Source organism: Stegostoma tigrinum, chromosome 35 (genome assembly GCF_030684315.1).
Source record: "Stegostoma tigrinum isolate sSteTig4 chromosome 35, sSteTig4.hap1, whole genome shotgun sequence".
NCBI lineage: Eukaryota > Metazoa > Chordata > Chondrichthyes > Orectolobiformes > Stegostomatidae > Stegostoma > Stegostoma tigrinum.
In genome coordinates this window covers 23,463,875-23,485,614 of record NC_081388.1, presented here as the reverse complement: position 1 = coordinate 23,485,614, position 21,740 = coordinate 23,463,875, and the positions used below count along the sequence as shown (strand labels likewise).

General features: G+C 44.5%; 1 protein-coding gene across 1 annotated transcript in view; it reads left to right on the top strand.

Moving 5' to 3' along the window:
- The window catches only part of LOC125447425 (intercellular adhesion molecule 4-like), a 27,444-nt gene extending 6,795 nt beyond the window's left edge, over nucleotides 1-20,649 (top strand). Inside the window, exons 2-5 of the mRNA XM_059639986.1 lie at nucleotides 4,991-5,254; nucleotides 10,822-11,136; nucleotides 15,484-15,762; nucleotides 16,672-20,649. Of these exons, the coding sequence (XP_059495969.1) occupies nucleotides 4,991-5,254; nucleotides 10,822-11,136; nucleotides 15,484-15,762; nucleotides 16,672-16,850 (1,037 nt within the window). The 3' untranslated portion in view covers nucleotides 16,851-20,649. The remainder of the gene's footprint in view (nucleotides 1-4,990; nucleotides 5,255-10,821; nucleotides 11,137-15,483; nucleotides 15,763-16,671) is intronic.
- Nucleotides 20,650-21,740: the final 1,091 nt, after the last annotated feature.

The window sequence follows — 21,740 nt, the reverse complement described above, 5'->3', positions numbered from 1 at the left end:
CAGGTAGCACAAAGCTAGGTAGAAGGACAGGAAGTGTAGAGGAAGCATGAGTCTGTAGAAGGACTTGGATAGGCTGGGAGACTGGGGAAAGAAGTGGCAGATGGAATACAATGTGGGAAGTGTGAGGTTATGCATTTTGATAAGGAGGACTTTGGATTCATACTCAATGGAGTTTAGAAACATGGTGTGGGGGGGTAGTTTCTTTGAAACTTACACAATGCTGAAAGGCTTAGAAAGAGTGGACGTGGAGAAGCTGTTTTCATTAAAGGAAGAAGCTAGGACCTGAGCTACTGTCCTCAGGATGAAGGGATGACCCTTTAGAACTGAGATGAGGAGTTTCTTCAGCCAGAGAGAGGTGGCTCTGTGAAACACATTGCTACAGAAGGCTGTAGATGCCAAGGCATTGAATATATATAAGACCGAGATAGATAGATCATTGATTGGTTAAGGAATTAAATGATACAGGAAGAAGGCAGGACAATGGGGTTGAGGAACATATCAGACATGATCCTTTATTCACTAATGGAATGAGAGAATTGCTTTTAGGCAGCATTTATTACCTGTCTTGAATTGCGCAGAGAGCAGTTCAAAGTCAACCACATCGCTGTGGGTCTGGAGTAACATGTGATCCACACCAGGGATGGATGGCAGTTTCCTTCCCTAGAGGATGTTAGTGAACCAGATGGGTTTTTCCAACAATCGACAAATGAATTCATCGTCATCATTAAATTCTTATTTCCAGATATTTACTGGATTCAAATTCCACCATCTGCCATGGTGAGAATCGAATCCACAACGTTACCTTAGTCTCCCGATTAACAGTCCGGCGACAACACCATGAGGCTATTGCTTCCCCAATTGAACAGTACTGCAGCCTCAATCAGCCGCGTGGCCAAACTTTACTCCTGTGTTTTATGGAAACATTGACTCTGCGTTGTCTCCATAGATGCTACCAAACCTGCTCACTTTCTTCAGAAACTTCTGTTTTTTTTCCCAGCAGTTTCTTTGCTTTTCAATTAGTACTTATGTGACTTGTTCAATTTCTGGTCAGTGTTAACCACATGATGTTGAAATTGGGGGAACTCAGTGAAGGTAACACCATCGCATGTCAAAGGATAATGGATTAATTTTCTCTTGTTGGGGATTGCCGTTGTCTGGCACCTGTATGGTGTGAATGATACGTGCTACTTGTCAGCCCCAGCCCAAAACCTTGCTGCTTTTGGAAATGGGCTGCAACAGTATCTGAAGGGGCATGAATGGTGCTGAACATTGTGCGATCATCGGCAAACATCCCCATTTCTGACCTTATGATGGAGGGAAGGTCATTGATGAAGCAGCTGAAGATGGTTGGGCCGAGGACACTACCCTGAGGAACTCCTGCAGAGATGTCTTGGAGCTGAGATCATTGGCCTCCCACAACCACGACCATCTTCCTGTGTGTCAGCTGTGTCTCCAACCAGCAGGGAATTTGCCAACGATACCCATTGATTCCAGTTTTGCTAGGGCTCCGTGATGCCACACTCAGTCGAATGCAGCCTTGATGTCAAGGGCCATCACTCTTACTTCACCCTCTGGAATTCAGCTCCTTTGACCATGTTTGAACGAAGGCTGTAATGAGGTCAGGAGCTGAGTGAGCCTACCAAAACACAAATTGAGTGCTGGGCAGATGCTGGGTGACTGCATTGATGGTGACACCCTCATCTGTTTAAACAATCTGAAAGAGTGGTCTTAGGTTGAGTTGGATTTGTCGTGCTTTTCTGTGCACAGGACTTCCTCGGGCAATTCTCCACATTGTCGGGCAGATACAGTGCTGTCGCTAACCAGCCACAATTTGGCAAGTTTTGCAGCAAGTTCTGGTTCTCAGCTCTTTACTCCCATTGCCAGAATATTATCATGGCCTTAGCCTTTATCGTACATCCAATTCTAGTTATTATTGGAGTGAATCTAATTGGCTGGACACTGGCATCTGTGTTGCTGAGGACCTCTGGAGGAGGCTGAGATAGACTAGCCAATCAGCAGGGAAGGTAATGGCTCTGTTGTCATTTTGCTGGCCTGTTAATGCAGAGACTCAGGTAATGCTCTGAGAAACTATGTTTGAATCCTGCTATGGCAGATGGTGCAATTTGAATTCAGTAAAAAAAATCTGAGGTTAAGGGTGTAATGGTGACCATAAATCCATCGCCAATTGTGGAAAAACCCATCTGGTTCACTCATGCTCTTTAAGGAACGAAACTACCATCGTTACCTGGTCCAGTCTACATGTGACTCCAGACCTACAGCAACGTGGTCGATTCGACTGCCCCCTGGGCAATTAGGGATGAGAAATTAACTCTAAACTGGCCTTGCAAACAAGCAAATGTTTGGTCTGTTGTTTTCCTCTTACCACTGTCCATTTTCAGCTCACAGTTCTCACTTCACAGCTCCAAACCGAAACTGATAGCAGAAAAGAACTATGAGAAATCAATGAGGGTGCACATACAAGGTAGGTGTGGATCCAATGTTTCCTCTGGCGGGGGGGGAGTTATGAACTGGGGTCACTGTTTAAAAGTAAGGGGAATGCCACTTAAGGCTGAGATAAAGAGAAATGATTTTACCCGGAGGGTTATAAATCTTTGGAATTCTCTATCCAAGAGGGTTGTGGCTGTTCAATCTTTGTATTTGCTATCTTCCAGGAGATTTCTAAACAGAAGTGGCTAACCGGTCACATGGGGATGAGGTGGGTAAAGGCATTGAAGTGTTTGATCAGCTGAATAGCCCACTCCTGATTCCACGTTCCTCCGAAAGTGTGTCTTGGACCCATAGAAAGTGGGTGTGGAGAAGTAATAATGGGAAATAAAGAGATAGAGAATAAAAAGAAGTATTTGACACGAGTCTTTGCAATAGAGTCTACAATGAACACTGAGAAACAGCGAACAATGAAGAAATGGAATGGAGAGCGAAACAGAGAAGTGATACTGAGTAAATAGTTGGACCTATGGCTGACAGCTACCCAAGTCCTGATAGACTTCACCCCAGGGTCTTAAAATATGTAGCAAATGAGATTGTTGGATTTTTTTTTGTTTTAATTTTTGAAAACTGCCCTGATTCAGGGAAGATCCCATTAGATTGGAATACAGCAAATGCAAAAAAAGCAGGCAACAGCGTGACAGTTACTTTAACACCTGTCACAGGGAAAATATTGGAAGGTACTAATAAAGAAGTTATGACTATATTAGATATTATCAAGGTAATCAGCCAACGTCGTTTAGGAACATGGAGCTGTGAGCAGCCTGAGCACTGCACCCTGGGAAGTCTATATCGGCCTCGGGGAGAGTACAATGTAGGTTCTAGAATGATTCCTGGACTACGGGGATAAGTTATGAATGTTTTGATTTGATTTATTATTGTCTCATGTCCCTAGTACAGTGAAAAGTTTTGTTTTGCATGCAGTACAGGCAGATCAGACCATACAAAGTGCATTAGGGTGATTGGTCAGTGAGGGGAGTGGGGCAGATAGGTGGGAGAGAAGATGGACACATTGTGTCAGCCAAGGAGGTGAGGGAGAGTTGGTCATGAGATGAGGCCAGGATTGGGGAGATTTCCAAACGGGTGAATTCCATGTTTAGGCCATCAGGCTGTAAGCTCCCGAGGTGGAATATGAGGTGCTGCTCCTCCAGTTTGTGGGTGATGTCATTGTGACAAGGAGGAGGCCCAGGATGGACATGTCACCCAGGATGTAGGAGGGGTGTTAAAATGATTCACAGTCAGAAGATGTTGTCATCTACAAAGCCTCCGAGCCTCCACTTGGTCTCACCGATGTAGAGGAGGCCACATCAGGAGAAGCGGATGCAGGCAACCACGTTATCTGATGTGCAGGTGAACCTGTCTTCATTCTACACTCTTCCTTCCCTACCTGCACTCACCTATCGCCATCCCACTTACCTTCCCCAGCCCTACCCCTCCTCTCCCTATTTATTTCAGAGCTCCCTTGCCCCTCCCCGATTTCTGAAGAATGGTCTCGACCCGAAACATCAGCTTTCCTGCTCCTGTGATGCTGCCTGGCCTGCTGTGTTCCTCCAGCTCTATCTCAGATTCTCGAGCGTCGGCAGTTCTTACCATCTCCAAAATAAATCCAGGAATTTTACATACTTTAAATAATACTTACCATTTGTGGCAGATCCAGGAATAATGGGGCTTGATTTCGAGTATATTGCCCCAGACAAGGTTAAAAATAAGAAGTTTATCTAAATGGTGAGAGATTTACAGAACTGTCAGATGCATTCTAGTGAATTTTAAAAGGTTCATGTGTGGATACAGAAAGTAATTGGGCAAGCGAGTAGGTTGTTGTCATTTACCACAGGGGAACTTGAATACAAAAGTAGGAAGATTATGTTTCAGTTCTAAAGGGCACTGGTGTCCGGAGTACAGTGAACAGGATTGGTCCCTTTATTTAAGAAAGGATGTCAATGTGTTTGAAACAATTCACAGAACATTGATCAGATCAAAATCAGGAATGAGCAAATGTGGAACTGGCCGGGCATGAATCTCCTGGGATTTGGAAGAATAAGAGGTACTTTAACTGAGACATATAAATTCCAGAGATGTCTTTATGGTGTGAATGTGAGGAAGACCTTCACACTTATTGAAGAACCTAGAACTAGCAATGACTGTTTAGAAATCAAGCATCATCCATTTTAAAGAGAGGGATGAGGGAAATGTTTTTCTTTTAGAGTGTCATTAATCTTTTGCTTTTCTGTTCCTAAACGGTGTTTGAATTTGTTTAAGGCAGAGCTGAATAGATTCTCGGTAAGGTAGGGAGTGAAAGCTTATTGCGAATAGGCAGGAATGTGAAGTGATGGGGTCAGCTATGAAGTTACTGAGGAGCCCCAGCGGACTACCCCTGCTCCTTTTTCATTTATTCAACTGTAAACCTGTGCAGAGGTTTATTCAGAATGGCCTATATTCTTAATGAATTCTAAATCATGATATTTACTGTGATATGTACCCACAGTGGGAAAAATGACTGGACTGGAGATACAGATCAATGCGAACCCACTGGCTGTGGCATTTGGAGACTCTTTGGTGATGAACTGCAGTACACCATGTGCAACACCTCACATCATCATAGAAGGCCCAAGGAATAATCCAAAAATAGAAAGCGATCAGTGGGTCTGGATTAATTTCACAAGTATCCGGTCGTGGTCTTTCTCAGTAATATGTTACATAGAATGCTCATCGCAGCATGGCAGAATATCAGAACAGATAACTGTATACAGTAAGTAAAAGGTTTTATATTAATAAATAAAGTACAATGATGACATAATTGACATGTTTAAAGCTGTGCAGAAAGTGCTTGGCTAAAGGAATCTGAATGTGTTTATAATCTGTAATGACATCCAAAACCATTTTACACACAAAGTGAGGAAATGAGCTCAGTTGGAATTAAGGAGCATGGACAAATACAGAGGGATGGTGAGGAGAAATGATAGAGGGATGGTGAGGACAAATACAGAGGGATGGTGAGGAGAAATGATAGAGGGATGGTGAGGACAAATACAGAGGGATGGTGAGGAGAAATGATAGAGGGATGGTGAGGACAAATGATAGAGGGATGGTAAGGTGAAATGATAGAGGGATGGTAAGGTGAAATGATAGAGGGATGGTAAGGAGAAATGATAGAGGGATGGTGAGGACAAATACAGAGGGATGGTGAGGAGAAATGATAGAGGGATGGTAAGGACAAATGATAGAGGGATGGTGAGGACAAATGATAGAGGGATGGTAAGGAGAAATGATAGAGGGATGGTGAGGACAAATGATAGAGGGATGGTGAGGACAAATGATAGAGGGATGGTAAGGACAAATACAGATGGATGGTAAGGAAAAAGGTTAGAGGGATGGTGAGGACAAATGGTAGAGGGATGGTGAGGACAAATGATAGAGGGATGGTAAGGACAAATGATAGAGGGATGGTGAGGACAAATGGTAGAGGGATGGTAAGGACAAATGATAGAGGGATGGTGAGGACAAATGATAGAGGGATGGTAAGGACAAATACAGAGGGATGGTGAGGACAAATGATAGAGGGATGGTAAGGACAAATACAGATGGATGGTGAGGACAAATGATAGAGGGATAGTGAGGACAAATGATAGAGGAATGGTTAGGACAAATGATAGAGGGATGGTGAGGACAAATGATAGAGGGATGGTGAGGACAAATGACGCCCAAATGTAGAATGAGGTAACTGACAGGTTCCTGAAGTCAAGCAAAGGGTAGATGTCCTCACATGACCAGAGGTCAAAGTCGTTTCAGTTTTTTAGCATCATAGACAACCACGTGTCAAGAGATCACTCTGCTGTACATTTTAGTTTTTTGTCATATTGTTGGAGCAGACATTGAAGTTGGTAATTGTCTCAGCGCACATCAAAGCATTCTGAAAAGACCTCTTGTAAAAGGAAAGGTCACATCATTGATTTGCTGCTGGCAGATGGCAGAAAATATGGAGCCATTGTGGCTGGACAACAGTAAGAACTAGTTACACAGCCAACCATAACTAGCATGGACAGAAAGAAACAAGCAGACTGTGTGCTCTGGTGCTAGTGTAAAGCTATCCTGCATTACAAGATCAGTGTGGTGCTAGATGGCACTGGTGCCTCATATCCAAGTAATGTAGTTCCAAGCATACAGGCGAGGTAGGAAAAGAACAGACAGGAAAGAAGCACAGCAATACAGCGATGGCAGCAAGGGATGCACGCAAAGCCTGTGTACATATAAGCCGATACACAAAGTTCACAGCAAGGTAGACTTGAGCCAAAAGCCAGAATATATCTTTATTCACCTATGGGATGTGGGCGTCGCTGGCTGGCCAGCATTTATTGCCCGTCCCTAGTTGCCCTGGAGAAGGTGGGGGTGAGCTGCCTTGTTGAACCGCTGCAGTCCACCCGCTGTGGCTAGAGCCACAGTACCCTCAGGGAGGGAATTCCAGGATTTTGATCCAGCGACAGTGAAGGAATAGCACTATATTCCGAGTCTGGATGGTGAGTGGCTTGGAGGGGAACTTTCAGGTGTGGTGTTCGAACAGAACATCTTTCAATCAATGAATGAACAGGCTTCCCACATTGTAAGAAGAACACACTGTGGGACCAAAACATCTCCCTACAAGTCTTTGCCACAAACACCATTTTCCCGGGCACAGCTGGCAAACACTGCTGCAAATCACCGACTGACACGAGTGTGGGTGTGATACCCCATCAGTCCGCATTCTGAAGGACATGGATCAGGATCATTGGAATTCAATAGCACAACTGCTAACTACTAAAGTAGCGGTGTACAATGGTTTAGCCGCTCATCGCACTCGCACATTGTCAACACAAAGCAACTGATGGCAATTTGGCATAGAGACCACAAACACTTTAGCCGGTTGAACCGATAACGGCAGAACCACCAGCGTGTGTGCACCTTCACTTTATGCCTTTCCCTGAGATCACTGAGGTCCCCAGGGCAGCAGAAGAGACCAAAACTCACATTGGGTCATTCCAGAGCAAGGTTTAAAGGCAGTGTTGAGCTATATGTTACAGATGTGGAGTGTTCACACACAAAGAAGCTGAAATGTGAGCTGGATGGCCGGAATGCAATAGGATTACCAATCATTTAGATCACCACATAGACACTTTGGACATGCTGAGCTGGTGGGCAAACTCAATAAAAGATGCAGATTTTCCAGTGGATCTACAAACAAACACTTCTTGAGCATCTTGTCCACCTCAATGTCCATGCACTGTGTAAGGCAGTGAACAGTTATGAGTGAAGTGCACCCTGACAGGATACAAAGGAATCACTCTCAGGCACCTGTGGTCCTTCAAAGGAGATCGATATCTCAAATGTGTTACTTTTGAAGGAAAGTAAGGACCTAACCGTGAAACTTCCCACCAGCGACATATTACCACAACTATGCGAAGGACCCATGTGCATAGAATGGACAAGATAACCAACACGTAACACAGTCAATTGGCCCAGGATTAACGGTGACAGTGACTAGTTAGCGAGAATGTCAAGACTTACCAGATCCACCAGTCACAGCAATGTAGAGGACCTCTACACTCTTCTGTTCCTTGCTCCAAAGCTGTCATGGATCCACTTACCAGGAATAGAGAAAATTTATCTTAATTGTCGATTGCTCTTCAGAATTTCCAGTTGTCAGACATGTAAAGGACAGTCATCCTCCGACACCTCCGCCATCTGGAATCCCACCCCACCACCAAAGACATCTTTCCCTCCGCAGCCTTGTCTGCTTTCCGGAGAGACCACTCTCTCCGTGACTCCCTTGTCCGCTCCACACTGCCCTCCAACCCCATCACACCCGGCACCTTCCCCTGCAACCGCAGGAAGTGCTACACTTGCCCCCACACCTCTTCCCTCACCCTCATCCCAGGCCCCAAGATGACTTTCCATATTAAGCAGAGGTTCACCTGCACATCTGCCAATGTGGTATACTGTATCCATTGTACCCGGTGTGGCTTCCTCTACATTGGGGAAACCAAGTGGAGGCTTGGGGACTGCTTTGCAGAACACCTCCACTCAGTTCGCAACAAACTACTGCACCTCCCAGTCGCGAACCATTTTAACTCCCCCTCCCATTCGTTCGACGACATGTCCATCATGGGTCTCCTGCAGTGCAACAATGATGCCACCCGAAGGTTGCAGGAACAGCAACTCATCGCTGTATGGGCGCTGCCTCGTGCTCCCACGAGGAGCTCGAACAGTTCATCCACTTCACCAACACCTTCCACTCCAAACTTACGTTTACCTGGGCCATCTCTACTACCTCTCTCTCCTTCCTGGACCTGTCTGTCTCCATCTCCGGCAACCATATAGAAACTGATGTCCACTTCAAGCCCACCGACTCCCACAGCTGCCTAGAATACACCTCCTCCCACCCACCCTCCTGCAAAAATTCCATCCCCTATTCCCAATTCCTCCGCCTCCGCCACATCTGCTCCCAGGATGAGGCATTCCACTCCCGTACATCTCAGATGTCCTCGTTCTAAAGGACCGCAACTTCTCCCCCACAGTAGTTGAGAACACCCTTGATCGTGTTTCCCACATTTCCCGCAACACATCCCTCACACCCTGCCCCCGCAATAATCGCCCTAAGAGAATCCGCCTAGTCGTCACATACCACCCACCAACCTCCGGATACAAGGCATCATCCTCCGACACTTCCACCATCTACAATAAGTCCCCACCACCCAAGACATTTTTCCATCCCTACCCTTGTCTGCCTTCCGGAGAGACCACTCTCTCTTTGACTTCCTTGTCCGCTCCACACTACCCTCCAACCCCACCACACCTGGCACCTTCCCCTGCAACCGCAGGAAGTGCTACACTTGCCCCCACACCTCCTCCCTCACCCCCATCTCAGGCCCCAAGATGACTTTCCATATTAAGCAGAGGTTCACCTGCACATCTGCCAACGTGGTATACTGTATCCACTGTACCTGGTGTGGCTTCCTCTACATTGGGGAAACCAAGCGGAGGCTTGGGGATCACTTTGCAGAACACCTCCGCTCGGTTCGCAATACACAACTACACCTCACAGTCGCAAACCATTTCCACTCCCCCTCCCATTCTTTAGATGACATGTCCATCCTGGGCCTCCTGCAGTGCCACAATGATACCACCCGAAGGTTGCAGGAACAGCAACTCATATTCCGCTTGGGAACCCTGCAGCCCAATGGTATCAATGTGGATTTCACAAACCTCAAAACCTCCCGTCCCCCTACCGCATCCCAAAAACAGCCCAGCTTGTCCCCACATCTCTACCTAACCTGCCCTTCCACCCACCTACCCCTCATCCCCCCCTCCAGACCCACCCCCATCGCCTACCTACTAACCTCATCCCGATCCCTTGACCTGTCCGTCTTCCCCAGACTGACCTATCCCCTCCCTACCTCCCCACCTACACTCACCTTTACTGGTTCCATCCCTTTCTCTTCGACCTGTCTGTGTCCTCTCCACCTATCTTCTCCTCTATCCATCTTCTATCCGCCTCCCCCGCTCTCCCTATTCATTTCAGAAGCCCCTTCCCCTCCCCCATTTCTGAAGAAGAGTCTAGACCCGAAACATCAGCCTCCCTGCCCCTCTGATGCTGCTCGGCCTGCTGTGTTCCTCCAGCTCCACACCTCGTGATCTCCTATTGATAGGCATCCCACTTTGCAGCTGTTGGCCCATAGCTTTGAATGTTGTGACATTTTAAGAGCTGATCCTTGTACGTTTGAAGGTAGTGAGATTTCGCTCCCTCCCATTAAGGTGGAAAACAGTATCCTTCAAATTTCAGTTCAAACATGTGAACAACATACAGATATGTCAGGATCCTCTGGAAAATGCCCATTTTCATTTTTAGTTGTTTCAGTGAGCACCAGTTGGAAACCTTTTAATTGACAGGTACTTTTAATCATGCTAATGATGTCGGTAGTGATTTCAGGTTGATAATCAGAGTATCACTTTGTGCACTGTGCAAACTGAGAAGTCGCCAACTCAAGTTAATGTACCGATTCATAATGAGGAATAATAAATGGCAAAGTATAAATTTGATTGGCTCAAATATTTTGATTGGCACACTATTGGGTGAGGGTGAATAATTGGGATGGGCAGGATTCCAAGGTGCTCAGCTACATTATTTCCCACTGAGATTATCACGAAAGGCTCTCCTTTTCAACCTCTCCCATCACCTGCAGTGTGATGATCCTGTGGTTATAACAGCACCAGCCTCTCTCTCTAATGAGGTCCAAAGGTCCCCTCTTTCTGTGAATCCTATTAACTGTGATTCTCCTTTCACAGATCGAGAGATAAACATTACATCACTCCCTGAAGTGCTGGAAGTTAACAGGAGATATAGTCTGCAGTGCATCGGACCAAGAGTCTACCCAAACAACAAACTCATTCTCACATGGTTGAGAGGGAGTGAGATTGTTCAGAGAAATTCTGCAGAAAAACAAGGTCTTCCGGATGAAGATAACAGGTTGAGAAATGTCTTCAATTTCACTGCAAGTCTATCAGATGATGGACAGGAGTACACCTGCTTGGCTGAAGTGGACTTGGGCTCTAACACCACAATGTCAATCACAAACTCCTCTGTCACTCTGCAAACCTACTGTAAGTTCCAGCTGCACAGGATTTGTAGATTTGTCTCTACATTGTAAATACAACAATAAGGGGCTTGTATCATGAAAGTTTAGGATCACTCTGAAATGTCCTGTTTTGGAAAAGGATGCTGACATTTTAAAACTAAAAACACTGGATATACAGGTTTGAAAAGCAGATCAGAAATTTTACAGACCTGAAACATTAACTGTGTTTTACTCTCTTGAAATTCTTCAGTTGCTGAGTATTTCAAATGTTTACATTTTTAAAAAAAACTTTTGAATTGCAGGACCTGCAGTATCTTGATGTTTTTTAAACAGGAAAGAAAAATCACTTTCAAATCAGGGGGAGAAGTGTTAGATGTCATATTTTCCAATGAGAGTCCAGAGGGAGCTGTCAGATAACCTTTATTGCAGCTTTGTTTTTCAGTATAGCTTCATTTCTCGGAGTAATAAGGCACACAGGAAGCTTCTGAATGTCATAACTTATACACTTCAAGCTCAGAGTGCACACATCCGGTCGACCCCATCCTTTGTTTACAATTGGTCAGCAGTGCTGAGTTATCCCTTTGTAAAAGAGCTCTCTGATACTGCGTCTCAAATCAGCAATTTCAATGTGTTTCTGATTAAGCTAATTACAAAGAACAAAGAAAATGATAGCACAGGAACAGGCCCTTTGGCCCTCCAAGCCTGCGCCGATCCAGATCCTCTATCTAAACCTGTCGCCTATTTTCCAAGGATCTCTATCCCTCTGCTCCCTGCCCATTCATGTATCTGTCTAGATACGTCTTAAATGAAGCTATCGTGCCCGCCTCTGCTGGCAATACATTCTGGCCACCCACCACCCTCTGCATAAAGAACTTTCCACGCATATCTCCCTTAAACTTTTCCCCTCTCACCTTGAAATCATGACCCCTAGTAATTGAGAACCCACTCTGGGAAAAACCTTCTTGCTATCCAACCTGTCTATAGGTGTCATGATTTTGTAGACCTCAGTCAGGTCCCCCCTCAACCTCTGTCTTTCTAATGTAAATAATCCTAATCTGCTCAACCTCTCTTCATCACTCGTGCCCTCCATACCAGGCAACATCCTAGTGAATCTCCTCTGCACCGTCTCCAAAGCATCCACATCCTTTTGGTAATGTGGCGACCAGAATTGTACGCAGTATTCCAAAAGTGGTTGAACCAAAGTCCTATACAACTGTAACATGACCTGCCAACTCTTGTACTCAATACCCCGTCCAATGAATAGCTGCTATCCAGCAATCCCTGATATAAATGATTATATGACAGGATTGTCCAGACTTTTTGCATAGGCACCACATTTCGATTTCTTCTTTGGAGTGGGAGTAAAGAAATTACATTAAAATAAATCCAAAGCAATAAATCAATGATTTAATTGACTGTTAAAAGGGGCCATTAAAAAGTGCTTAGCTGCAGTGCTAATTTACACACCTTTAGCAAAAATCTTTAGCAAAAAAGCTATAGAGAGAAAAAGAATACAAGAGGTTGGAGACCAGCACTGAGCTAAAGAGTTTATTTAAATAACATTGGCATTCGTTTGCCTTGTGGAATTTATGTGCAAATAGCTTGCCTTTCAGCCTGGATTTTCCTTTTACTTCCAGCCTGCTTTGTGGAAGGAGGGGCTTGGTGGGGAAATGTTTCACACATATACCCTACCACCCTATTCAACCACACTGTAATTCACTATGCATTCACCCTGGCTGGGGAGGCTAGGTGATTAATATCACGTTTTGATGGGGAGGTGATGGCCTAGTAGTATTATTGCTGTACCGTTAATACAGAGACCCAAGTAATGTTTTGGGGACCTGGGTTCGAATCCTGCTGTGGCAAATGGTGGAATTTGAATTCAATGAATATGTGGAATTAAGAGTCTAATGATGACCATGAATCCATTGTTGTTTGTCGAAAAAAAACTGCCTGGTTCACTAATGCCCTTTAGGGAAGGAAACTGCCATCCTTGCTAGGTCTGTGACTCCAGATTCACGGCAATGTAGTTGGCTCTTAACTGCTGTCTGGGCAATTAGGGATGGGCAATTACTGCTGCCTAGACAGTGATACCCTCAACTTGTGAATGAATAAAAAAAAGCTACAAAATTTAATTAAAATATGATTGTTTTCTCCTGCTTGGATTAACACCTCAGTTGTGCTGGGTTGTGCTCTTGCGGGAACCACTGATTCTTTTGTACTTCTCTAACTTCCTGTGTGTCATCTCCTTTGGTTGTGGTGCTTGACTCATTAGCTCCCCAACTAGCCTAACCCAACTCCGGGCAGCAGCTTGACTCTTATTTCTTCTCAAAAGGTAGCCCAATTTTCCTCAACCACCAACAAGTGACTTGACTTTCATTTCTCTTTTCTCTAAGTTGGTGTCTCTTGGAAACCTCCCAGTTCTAATCCTGCAGAATCACTTGTATTGCTACAGGCCACAGGCATGTGCTGGCTTTCCAATCATGTACTGTGTTTCCTTTTGTATTTGCCAATATGTTCACAAAACTATCAGAAGCAAACAGAAGGAAAATGACTTATAGAGTCATAGAGCCCTACAACATGGAGACAGGCCCATGCTGATCGAAATATCCTTCCACACTAAGCCCATTTCCCTGCGCTTGGCCCATGTCTTTCTAAACTTTTCCTATCCATGTATTTGTCGAAATGCCTTGTTATGACATCGAGATGGACTGGCTTGTGGTCCACCCCATGATGTTTTCCAGACTTTTATCTCCCTTCTTGAGGCTTTTCACAATCAGTGCTGTATTCAAGTAACATTTGCCAGCTTCACCACGTTAACTGCCAATTAATTGGATACTTGCCAATTATTGCAGGACCTTTGTATTTCCTGTAATGAGGAATTTAAAACCAATATTGATTTTTGATCAGTTCCAACAAAGTCATGTGGTTACACCTAATGTTAGAATTTTTTGGCTAACAAGTTGTGTCTTAATATGTTCATTCAATCCACACTCCAATGGCTAGTAATCTCTGTACCTATGATTCATTTTTCCCTGTAACGATAAGGAGGTCTGCTTTTACTGCCTGAAATTGGTTTAAATTTTTTCCTCTAATTCCTCTAAATTATAGATCAACCTATATGTTGATCCATAACTAGTTCAGAATTTATGACTATGTGAAGGAGCCTAAGTAAAACCTTTTGTTTCAGAGATAGTAGGAACTGCAGATGCTGGAGAATCTGAGATAACAAGGTGTAGAGCTGGATGAACACAGCAGCCAAGCAGCATCAGAGGAGCAGGAAAGCTGATGTTTCGGGCCTAGACCCTTCTACAGAAAATCTTATAAAGCAACAAATGACAATTAAGAATGTTCTTAACAGCACAATGAATATGTTGTGAGCAAAAACAAAGATTGTACACAAGAAAATACTTGCAAACAGTCAGCAGCAGAAACCCAACGAAATAATATCCATCAAAATACTTCCTTTTGAATTCTTAATGGAGAAGTGGTTGTTGCTGGGTGACCAGCACTTATTGCCCGTCCCTGGTTGCCCTGGAGGAACTGCCTTCTTGAACCGCTGCAGTCCATTTGTATGGTTTGACCCACGATGTGCTTCGGGAGGTTTTTGACCCAGTGACACTGAAGGAATAGCGAGATATTTTGAAGTCAGGATGATGAATGCTTTGGAGGGGGAAGTTGAATGTGATGGTGTTCCCATGTGTCTGCTTTCTGATAAACACTTTCTGCTGCCAGGTTCTTTTCTCATCACAGGAACACTGGGAAATCCACCTCAGAAAACCATTCAACATTATACAGTTCATGATATATGCTGGCCTCCTTATGTAATTGAAATATCTCAGATAAGAGTTCCTAAGTCCATCTTTTATAGACTTAGCCAATTCTTCAGCGATAGCCACACTTGCTCACACAACAATCCCTCTTGCAATAGACTCACTGCACATAATCCACAGACAGCTCGAGTTAGTTATATCATTGACAGTGTCCTTCAGGATAACCTTTGTGTATGTCAGAGATTTAAGATGTTCAGTCAAAGTCCTCTGTGTTTCAGGCCTTCTTTGGGGAAAATTATAAACAAGTAAAGCAACAGTTTGCTGCATTGGTGGGATTATTGTGGAATTTTGCATGTTGACAGGATCCAGACTGCAATCCGACATTCCATGTGGCCCAAACCTCTGCAGCAAACTCTCATTAGAAAGAAGCAGAGAGTCAGTTCTGGGCAATTTTGCACAACGGCAGAAATCGGGGCATGGGATTGTTTCACAGATCACACATATTTGAAGCGCTGAAATTAAATTGAGGTATTATTGCTTCTTAACAAAATTAACTGAAAGTGGCTTTTCTCCTAATTTCAAATTGTTTTCTTTTTCAGATAAACCAATAATTACAGCTCTGTTAGCAAATAACAAAAGTGTTTCCGAGGCTCCAGTCTATTTCAGCCAAGGTGACAGTATTACATTACAATGTGACAGCAAAGGGAATCCACAGCCAACAGTGAAGTGGGAAAGTCCCAAACAAGGCAATATTGTGATTAATCCTCCAGGGATTCTCCGTATTTCTGATGCTACAGCCAAAAATTCTGGAGTATATAAATGTTCAGCTGTTAATCACCTTGGAGCTGAAGAGAAGATCATGGACATCAGAATCCAAAGTGAGTCAAAAATCTCAAAGATAGTGCATTAAATTATTTAACTTCACTGTAAAACCCAGGGTGTAAATCTCTACTTCAAAGAGAAAAAGAAAACCTGACGTTTTGGCCTCTCAAACACCGGAGATGAAAGATCAGACAAAACCATTTCTCAGGTCACTTTTGTTCCATTCTAACTACCAACATATTCCAAAGCTCATCCTCCCACAGATTCACTTACACAGTAGGGAGCAAAAAATCCATGTACTGCTGGGAAGAAATGAATAGTTGCTGGCCGTTGTGGGAATGTTTGGAAAAGTGGCTGGAAGCTTGATCATAGAGGGGGGGACTTTTGTGGACAGATGGAGAGATTTTAGGAAGTGAGAGAAAATGAAAGAATTCCCGTTGTGGGAATGTTTGGAAAAGTGGCTGGAAGCTTGATCATAGAGGGGACTTTTGTAGACAGATGGAGAGATTTCAGGAAGTGAGAGAAAATGAAAGAATTCCCGTTGTGGGAATGTTTGGAAAAGTGGCTGAAAGCTTGATCATAGAGGGGACTTTTGTAGACAGATGGAGAGATTTCAGGAAGTGAGAGAAAATGAAAGAATTCCTAAGCGAGTAGAAACAGAGCATGATATGAGTAAGTGAGAAAGCACTGAAACGGGAACGGCACTTCCTGATGTACATCTTCATTAGACTGACTCCGTTTTGCGAGACAGTGCAGCAGTTCACATGCTGCCATTCTGAGACCACCAGGCTGTCCGACCTAACAGTTCGACACGCTGCCTTCCTCCATTTACATTCATGGCACACAGGGAGCAAAACATCTATGTGGTATTGGGACATTGAAAATCTCCATCAAGTTATTAGTTTTTAAATAGATTGTGCAAGTTGATTTTTACGAACCATTTCACTCACCTGCCTTTCCTACAGGCAAAGCTGCAATTATGGCTGCTGCAAGTGTTCCTGCGATGGCTGCCGTTATCCTTGCTACAGGAACGATCCTTTCTTACTGGAGGAGGAATGTCAATAAAACAGGAAAATACGATCCACAAAATGCAAAGCCCAACAACAATCCACAAGTTCCCAATGAAATACAGTATCAGGAATGAACAGCGCAACCTGAAAAGGATTAGAATATGAAACAAGGTTTTTCCATTTAAAAACAGTGTGTCCAACTATTCTGGAAGATATTCTGGGCTCGAGTTTATCTGCAGGCTCTCTTGCCCTATGTCTTGGGGTTTCTGCAGGTGATGTAGCAGAACCATGCAAATATTAACTCCCAATTCTTTCTGAATGGCCTCTCCCTTCTCTCTCTCTCTGTAACCTTCTTCAGCTGTGACTGTCAGAACTTTGAGTTTTGGAGTCTGGCTTCTTGCACATCTGCATTTTTATTTCCTGTGTCACTGTCATTCCTGCCTTCTGTGTCAAGTGTCTAAGGAACAGAGGCCCAGGAGCCCATCCAGTCCCTTGAGACTGTTGCACTGTAAAGTTGTTTTGATGCCATGTCTCTCTAGGACTCTAACAGAGCCACCCTGCTGATTCCAGAGCTTCCAGCCTCAACACTGAGCAACTCTTGAGACTTCTAGTAATTGGGCATGCTGTCCACATCTTCCAACTTAATACAGTCACGCAGCATGGAAACAGACCCTTCGGTCCAATCATACTCCCAAACTAAACTAGTCCCACAGCTTCTGCCCCATATCCCTCCAAACCGTTTCCTACCCGTGATCCCATCTAATGTCTTTGAAATGTTGTAATTGTACCCCCGTCCACCACTTCCTCAGGAAGTTCACCCCACGTGGTGATGTAGGTAAAATATTACCAAGTACGATTCTACAGTGAGTCAGACACAGCTTATTAACAAAAACTTTAGAAGTTTTTCGGTGAAGCAGGGACCTCAAAGGGGCCTCACCAAACTTCTCGGCCATTACAGACAATTTCAAAGCTTATATACATTGGCTGTTACTAGCCACCCCTCCCCCAAGTCACGTACACAGTTCTCTAATCCGTTCCCAGTGTCTGGCAAAGCAGGTGGTTCATCTTGATTGTGTAAAGTTCGATCTTTGTGTTGTTGATCTCTTTACTTCTTCCTTTAGTAAGTTAATGTCTTTTAAAAGGTTAGTGTCTTTAAAAGTTGAGATAACAAGGCATGGAGCTGGATAAACACAGCAGGCCAAGCAGCATCTTCAGAGCAGCAAGGCTAATGTTTCAGGCCTAAAAGTTAATGTCTTTACTTCCTTCTTCAGTAAATCGCTTTACTTACTCCTTCAATGGGAACCACCCTCTGCGTAAATAATTCGCCCCTCATGCCTCTTTTACATCTCTCTCTTCTCACGTTAAAAATGTGCGCCCTAGTCGAGAAACCCCACCAGCCTAGGGAATGTTAAAAGCCAACAGGTGTCCAAATCTAAGTTGACGTTGTACCCTGAATCCAGATTGTCATTCAGGATCAGTCTGAAGGATATCAGTAACGAACGCATAGGATGCTGGAGAAACACATGTCTGTCAGCATCTGTTGTGAAGAAGAGCCATACCAGACTTGCAATATTAACTCTGCTGCTCATCTCACAGATGCTGACAGACCTGTTGAGTTTCACCAGATTTCTCTCTGTTTGTTTTAGATTTCCAGTACCCACAGCATCGCGCTGCTGTTGAAGGGAAGCTGGATTGTCCAGCAAGGTGTTCCTTTTATTGTTTCAGGGAGGCATGAGGACTCTGGATGGTTAGAATACGCTTTTAGTATACTTGAAGGAACATTGTCTTCCTTCCCTCTCTGTGGGAATGAAGCCAGTGATTTCACAAGCTTCAAAATCTCCCCTCCCCCAAAAACCAGCCCAGCCCGTCTCTGCCTCCCTAACCTGTTCTTCCTCTCACCCATCCCTTCCTCCCACCCCAAGCCGCACCTCCATCTCCTACCTATTAACCTCATCCCACCTCCTTGACCTGTCCGTCTTCCCTGGACTGACCTATCCCCTCCCTACCTCCCCACCTATACTCTCCTCTCCACCTATCTTCTTTTCTCTCCACCTTCGGTCCGCCTCCCCCTCTCTCCCTATTTATTCCAGTTCCCTCTCCCCATCCCCCTCTCTGATGAAGGGTCTAGGCCCGAAACGTCAGCTTTTGTGCTCCTGAGATGCTGCTTGGCCTGCTGTGTTCATCCAGCTCCACACTTTAATATCCAGGATCGATTAGGTTTAAGTCAGCCTGGCAGAGTAAATTCCAAAACAGAATGTTGTTTCCTGTAATTCTTCATCCAGATAATTTCAAATCGTCGGGAATAATACACTCATTGAGTAGAAGCAAAGAATGTTTGTAGCACTGGAGGAAGCCACAGGAGCATCATATCTGGCCTCATTCCCTGCAAAAACAGCTGAGCTCTTCTCACTACATTGACCTTTCCCTGTTGTCCTGAAAATGGTCTTTCTTCCAGTAATTGTTCAAATCTGTTCATAAATCCATGACTACATCTACCTCCCTCATATTCTGAGGAAGCACACTGCACAGCTTCATCACATGCTGACTCATCAGGTTTTCCCAAATCAGTGTTAGTTCTTTCAAAATTCACATTCAATCAATGTCTGCTGGCCCTGAGATCACGGACATCCAGCCTGTCTGCATTTCCTTCAAGTTTCCTTTCCAGTTTCTTGGAAAACCTAAGGCGATTGTATCTGTTCATTGTTAAAGTAAATGAATAGCAGACTCTCAAATATCTAATGCTGATAGATTGAATTAAAAAGCCTTTCCTCTCCCATGTGAGAAAAGACTGGGTAGAAGTTGCCTTGGTGGTTTCAGGGAGTTGACCCTACGCAGAAATGATATCCTTCTGCCTGGATGTAGGTCTGTTTCAGGATTAGTGAACGACAGGCCAAAACTGAAACAGCAACAGTCAGAGTGGATCACACAGGGCAGATCACAGAAGGGGCCAAAATGATTGTGAGAATGAGGGGCAAATGATAGAAAGGCAGACAAGTCGTGAACACGGTGTGTTTTGGATATCCGGGCTAAAGTTCATTTCTACATCATCCCAACACCACAGACATGGTGAAAATAGGAAGAAAACCACTGTTTACAGCATGAACTGTTAACAATGATGCTGCTCATGTTAAATACTTTGGAAGAAATTACCTCGGTCTATATTTGGTCTCATTTTCACTCACCTGCCCCCAAATGCAGATAACACACGGCATTACATAGAGGCAATGGCTTGATGGTGTTATCACTAGGCTGTTAATCCAGAGATCCAGTAACATGCTGGGAACCTCCATTCAAACCCTGCTGTCCAGTTTATTTTATTGAGTTCAATAAAAAATCTGGAATTAAGATTCTATTGAAGATCATGAATCCATTGTCGATTCTTGGGTAAACGGATCTGGTTCACTAATGCCCTTTAGGGAAGGAAACTGCCATCCCTTACCTGGTCTGGGTCACATGTCACTCTAGACCCACAGCAATGTGCTGACTCTAAACAGCAATAAGTGTGGGCCGAGCCAGCGATGTTCACATGCTGTGAGTGAATAATAAAAGAAATAAAATGAACATCTTGTTTTGCCACGAGATTGCTGCATTAGGGTCATTTCGAATCAGGTTTGTGAGCTACAGTATATTAATTGTGTAATAAAGTCCATGAAATAAATTGAATTCAAGTGGGTAATAAATTGCTTTGGTGAAGGACTGAGTCTTCTCTTTTGTAACTGTAAGGCATGTCTCTGTTATAACAGTGACTAAAAGTACTCCTTTGGCTGGAGAGCACTTTGAGATATTCTGGCGCTATATGAATGCAAGATTTTTTTTCTTTGTGAATTAAAGCTTGTCAGTTTGTAAGGACTTAGCTGTGGGTTCTCTCCTTCACCACATAGCACTGTAACATGCAGCAACTGGCTTTATCACTGAAATAAAACGGGATATGAATTTGCAAGATGGCAAGCGTGTGCTTGTTTGTCAATTTTTGTACCTTGGAAACATTATCGCAAACCCCATGTTTGTTTTGCGTGGATTCACGTGGAAACCTGCATTAACTGTTCTCACTGTTTCTTGCTTGTTCAGGCCACCCACTGATTTACAGAAATGCCCTCCCCAGCTCCTATATCCCCACAGACCACATCAGGCTTATCCCCTCGGTCAGCGACTCCATCACTATTGTGCAGGCAGAGGAAGGGCAGCAGGTTGCAGGCAGATAGGAATCAGGCATCATTCCTCCCATCAGAAAGGCTATCAGCACCACCAGTCCTTTGAGGTTCACTCAGGGACTTTGCATCAAAATGTTTCATTTCCTAAAAGCTGGGAACCACTACATGAAAATCTCAAGCTGTGTTCACCTGGAATCATGATGTGACTGAAGCAAATGAATTGACCAATAAACTCTCTGATTAGTGATAATGGGAACCTCAGGGGACCTCCCACCCACAGCCTCCAACCTCATTGTTCCCCAACCCCACACGGCCCGTTTCTATCTCCTTCCCAAAATCCACAAACCTGCCTGCCCTGGTCGACCCATCGTCTCAGCCTGCTCCTGCCCCACCGAACTCATCTCCACCTATCTGGACTCCATTTTCTCCACTTTGGTCCAGGAACTCCCTACCTATGTCCGACCCCACCACCCAAGACATTTTTCCATTCCCACCCCTGTCTGCTTTCCAGAGAGACCACTCTCTCCGTGACTCCCTTGTTCGCTCCACACTGCCCTCCAACCCCACCACACCCGGCACTTTCCCCTGCAATCGCAGGAAATGCTACACTTGTCCCCACACCTCCTCCCTCACCCCTATCCCAGGCCCCAAGATGACTCTCCACATTAAGCAGAGGTTCACCTGCACATCTGCCAATGTGGTATACAGCATCCACTGTACCCGGTGTGGCTTCCTCTACATTGGGGAAACCAAGCGGAGGCTTGGGGACCGCTTTGCAGAACACCTCCGCTCGGTTCGCAATAAACAACTGCACCTCCCAGTCGCAAACCATTTCCACTCCCCCTCCCATTCTTTAGATGACATGTCCATCAT